The 5,178-nt window shown below is 46.3% G+C and overlaps 1 protein-coding gene across 1 annotated transcript; it reads right to left on the bottom strand.

Moving 5' to 3' along the window:
* Positions 1–691: 691 nt before the first annotated feature.
* On the bottom strand, positions 692–5,127 carry LOC106696174 (protein unc-45 homolog B-like; the record flags this gene model as incomplete). Its single annotated transcript, XM_014451278.2, has 3 exons — positions 692–862; positions 3,852–4,020; positions 4,960–5,127. Coding segments are annotated over 3 exons (508 nt in total), but the record flags the coding sequence as incomplete, so codon positions are not given.
* Positions 5,128–5,178: the final 51 nt, after the last annotated feature.

Below are 5,178 nucleotides of genomic sequence, written 5' to 3' on the forward strand. Positions count from 1 at the left end.
TCTTGGTGCTCAGCCTTTGTAATATATGCAGAGAAGACCAGAACTGGGGCCAAAGTGCTGGGGGTGAGGCTTAAGCACTAGAGTAATTCATTAATGTGCACTTTGCTGAGATCTGTGAAAACCAATCAAGGGAACTGCAATATCAAAGTAGAATGAATTTCAAGCTGGTAAAGCTGACTTGGACCTTTAAGAACAATGAATAGTATAAACGCCATTAAATGTGCAAGAGAATTTTTTGTAGCAGATTATACAGCCACAATAAAAGATGTCAATTTAGGAGAGGATAACACCCAGAGCTAACAAATTCCGTGACTATCTTCTAGAACATTCTTCCTGGGCTTAATATAACGTGCAGGCGATGCCATCTCTCCCTTCTAGAAGGCCTTGCCAACCATGAGACTTCAGGAGTGTGACCCTGTGGTTGGTGGAATTCTGTTTGTTCTTTAGCACTTACCCCTGTTTGTCAGGAAACTTCACCCAGATAAGATGTTTTTGGGTGTATTTAGACGTTTTCTGGGAATGGCCAGGCCCGTAATTCAGAGACTTGACCTCTACCTTCACCAGCCCGCTAGTGGATCCTAACCTGGCTTTTCCATTGGGATTGAAGACTTCTTCCACGTTCTGCCCAGGGCAAGGTACCCTGGTGCCCATGGGAATGCTGGAGTGAGCCCAGGCCCGCCCACCTCCTCACCGTTGTCCACCACGTAGATGGTGCGTGAGTTGTCGTGAATGGAGAGGTCCTTCCGGGGGACGTTCTTATTGAGCAGGTTCAGGGCCTGGTCCCTGCCCTGGCCGGACACCTTCTTACTGACCAGCATGTCGAGCAGGTGACTGGTGATCTGCTTCAGGTCCTTCTTGGTGTCTGAGGGAGGAGAGAACAGGGATAAAGAGAGAGGACCAGGGAGCCTCAGGTATTTAGGACCAGGAATGGAAGAGGCTTCCAGAAGGACTCTGGAAATATCAAATCTACTGCTTCCTGGATATTGGAATTTCCCAGAAGTGTATAGTATTGTCCACCTCAACCCCCCAAAAAGGAGGGAAATCCCTAGACAACACGTGGGGGTCCTCCAGCCACTCTGCGCGCTGACTTCTACTACAGCCCATTCCATCCTCGGACAGCTGCTTCTTCCTTCAAGGTCATGATTGGCAGGGACCCGGGGATGCTTTGTGTAGTTTTTAATGAACTGACTTAATAAGACGTTTTCCAGAAAGGAAATGTGTACCCCTTACAGACATCTCACTCCCCACAGATTCAGGCAGGCCGGGCGCCCTATCGCAAGCCCCTGTCTGGGGTGCCCGGTCCTCCCTGCCCACTGGGAAACTCAAAAGGCAAATAAATGCCTCTTCCTGCTTTGCCCCGTCTGACCTCTCTGAGACTTGCAGACTTTTGTTCTCATTCTAGGGTGGAGCCCAAAGGCAGGCAGGCAGGGAGGAAGGCTTTCCAAACGGTGTCATGTAAATAAACGTTGAAGGAATGAGGCTATCTGGATAGAGAAGGAAGGAAGGAAGTGGACATGATAGCCCGTTTGCAGATGGAGGTTTGTCACGAGGGTAAGATAATAGACTTACTCTGTAAGGCCTCGGAGAGCAAAATTGGGACCTGAGGTGGGTGGATGCCACAGGGACATAGATTCGAAATCAATATATAAAATATTTTAGCAGATAGCTAATAGCTCACTACCTCACAAGGAAGTTGTGTCCCCCAATAAACGGCACCTGTCATTATTCATGCTCTTGGGGAGTCCCCTCCCACACTGGGCCTGGGCTGATCATGTGACTGACAGCACACCCAGAGGCTTAAAAAGCACTTGCACACTGGGGCTTGTCCATTTAGAATCCAGCTTCCATGTTACATAAAAATCCAAGCTGGCCCAGCTGGCCTGGCTCAGTGGTTGAGCCTCGACCTATGAACCAGGAGGTCACTGTTCTATTCCCGTCAGGTCACATGCCTAGATTGCAGGCTTGATCCCCAGTAGGGGGCGTGGTAGAGGCAGCCAATTGATGATTCTCTCATCATTGATGTTTCTATCTCTCTCCCTCTCCCTTCACCCTGAAATCAATAAAAATACATTTTTAAAAAATCCAAGCTGCCCACTAGCGAGGCCACAAGGCGTAAAACCAAGATGCCCTGGCCAGCATCTCCAGGTAACCACCACCCATACGAGTGAGGCCCATTTGGACCCTCCAGCCATTGTAGTGCAAAAAGGAACCTGACTTGCTGACCATCACAACAGTAAGTCCGAACCATATCAAGAATCCAGGACTCTAAAAGTTAATAGTATTAATCTACAAAGAGCTCTTATGAATCAATAAGAATGCACTGATGTCCCAGTAGAAAAAAATAAGTAATGGTGTGAACAAACCACTCAAAGACAAAGGCATCCAAATGACTAATAAAGATAAAGAAAATGATTAATCGCACTAGATCATTTTTGCCTGCTGAAAAGGAGAATCTATTAAGAATGATAGTATTCAGATCTGGTGAGAATGATTTGAGACTGGAACTCATCATCACTTGGTAAGAGTACAAGTGGATGTACCCTCTCAGGAGGGAACTTGAAAGTAGATGGAGAAAGAACATCCGTTATGTTCATAGCCTTTGACCTAGTACTCCCATTTCTCAGAACCTGTGCCAAGGAAATAACTACAAGTACAAATATATTTTATGTAAAGAATGGCTGCTGGAGTGTTTCACAAGCATGCAATTAGAAACCATTGAAATCTCCAATAATATAAAGCTGCCTGACGAATCACGATACATCCATACAATTAAATATAATGAAATTATCCAAAATCACGTTCCCTTTGAGTGACCCTGCTTCTGTGACCCTCCCAGGCAGGGCAGGGACTTCTAAAATGATGCCTCGGACCTGGGTGTGCAGGAAGGAGCAGGAGTCTACATGTGCATGTATGTAGGAATGAAACAAATGTAAAATTAATATGATAAAATGATCAAAGTCAAAAGGAACCCTTTTAAAGACTATTAAATGCTATGCAATACTAATATAATGTTCAGTGAAGAAAAGACACAAAACTATCCATAGCCAAATTCCAATTTTGTTAAATAGATATTTATATGGATGGATAGAAAAAAAGGTTATCAGGAGGGGTAATTACAGGTGAGGTGTTTTTTTTCATTTTTACATATTTCTAAATTTTTCCAAATTTCACCAATGAGCCTCTGTTACTTTTTAAAATTGTGGTAAAGTATACATAAAATAAACATCATTTTAATCGTTTTTAAGCACAGAGTTCAGTGGCATTAAGTACATTCACATTTTGTACAACCATCCCCACCATCCATCCCCAAAACTTTTTCATCTTGCAAAACTGAAACTCTGTACCCATTTAAATAACTGCTCATTTCCCTCTACCCCATCCCTGGCCACCGTCATTCTACTTTCTGTTTCTAAGAGTATGACAATTTCAGAAGCTGCATCTATATGCAATCATACCATATTTGTCTTTTTGAGACTGGCTTATGTCACTTAGCATAATGTCCACAGGTTCATCCATGTTGTGTCATGTGTTACAATTTCCTTCCTTTTTAAAGCTGAGTAACTATTCCATTGTGTGTGTGTGTGTGTGTGTGTTAGTGTGTGTGTGTGTGTGTGTGTGTGTATTTTGTTGTTGTTGTTTATCCATTCATCTGTCGACGGACACTTGATTTGCTTCGACCTTTAAGTTATTGTCCCTAATGCTGCTATGCATCTGTTACTTTTATCATCGGAAAATACTGTATGACAATAACACCAGACAACCTCCACATACAGGAAATTCCCAGGCTGAGGTGGTAACAGACTCTCCCTTGCCCCCAACCTCCGGAACCAAAACTGAAGCCTGTCTCCTACCTAGAACCAGGGCCTCCTCCTTCCCTGGATGCTCCCGCTTGTCCTCCCCGGACAGAGAGTCGATGATGGCCTGGAGCAGGTTGCAGACGGCCAGGGACATCTCCTCATTCTCCACCGCCATGAGGCTGCAGATGCGGTCTATCCGGACTGCGTGGAGCAGCACCGTGGCCTGGACCCCCACAAACCACAGTCAGTCGTGCCGGTTCAGGAGTGGGAGGTAACCACCCCGTGCAGTAGGGAAATAAGCCCATGCCTCCTGGCCCAGGGTCTGGGGATGCCCTGACACAAGCCATGCCCCTTGCCAGAGGTTCAGAGCCACTGGCCACATGGAGTCATTGAGCACGTGTCCTGGGGCCGTTCACATTGAGAGAGAGGTGCTATGAGTGTTAAGTATACACTAGATTTTGAAGATGTAGCATGAAAAAGTATAAGCTATCATAGCCTTTGCATTCAGCTCCTCCTCTCAGATGACTTTCAATAGCCTTATGTTCACATAGACCAGTGGTCGGCAAACTCATTAGTCAACAGAGCCAAATATCAACAATACAACGATTGAAATTTCTTTTGAGAGCCACATTTTTTAAACTTAAACTCTATAGGTAGGTACATTGTTATTAACTTAATTAGGATACTCCTAAGCTGGCCTTTGCTAAAAACGTCCTCAATCTGATTGAGGTACGTTCGCTGAGGTCGACCCCTTCCAACTCTCCCATCCACACTCGTCTTGTATACTTGTTTCGTCTATCTCCTTTCCGAAAACCGACTTCTGCGCATGGGCCATGAAGTTGCCATCGCACTGTACGTGCACGCCCACACGTGGTATTTTGTGGAAGAGCCACACTCAAGGGGCCAAAGAGCCGCATGTGGCTCTCGAGCCGCGGTTTGCCGACCACTGACATAGACCTATTTCCAGCTCTGAGGAAAAACAGAGGAGCAATCTCTGTTGAATCCGGGACCATACAACCAAAGTTGGAGGGGACACTTCAGGTTTTGTATCAGGGTCCATTTATGCCAGCCACACCCTGCCCACATGTCACCCTTCCAGGTCCTTGTCCGGGCAGCCATTCATGCCAAGCGCCCAGACCCGTGCCTACGCCCAGGCCCTCACCCTAGCTCGGTGGCCACTGCACATGCCCGACAGGGTCCGCACTGCAGCCAGCACCAGCTCAGGCCTCTTCGTGTCAATGAGCTGCAGAAGCAGGGCCACTCCATTGTTCTGGAAGATCCTTTCAGCTCCTGCTTCTTCACGACCCAGTACAATGAGGTTGTTGGCAGCCTGAAAGAGGGAAGAGAAAGTGACGGTCAGGAGGAAGGTTTGGCTGTGGAG

The sequence above is a fragment of the Myotis lucifugus genome, unplaced genomic scaffold, assembly GCF_000147115.1.
Source record: "Myotis lucifugus unplaced genomic scaffold, Myoluc2.0 scaffold_11321, whole genome shotgun sequence".
Taxonomy (NCBI): Eukaryota; Metazoa; Chordata; class Mammalia; order Chiroptera; family Vespertilionidae; genus Myotis; species Myotis lucifugus.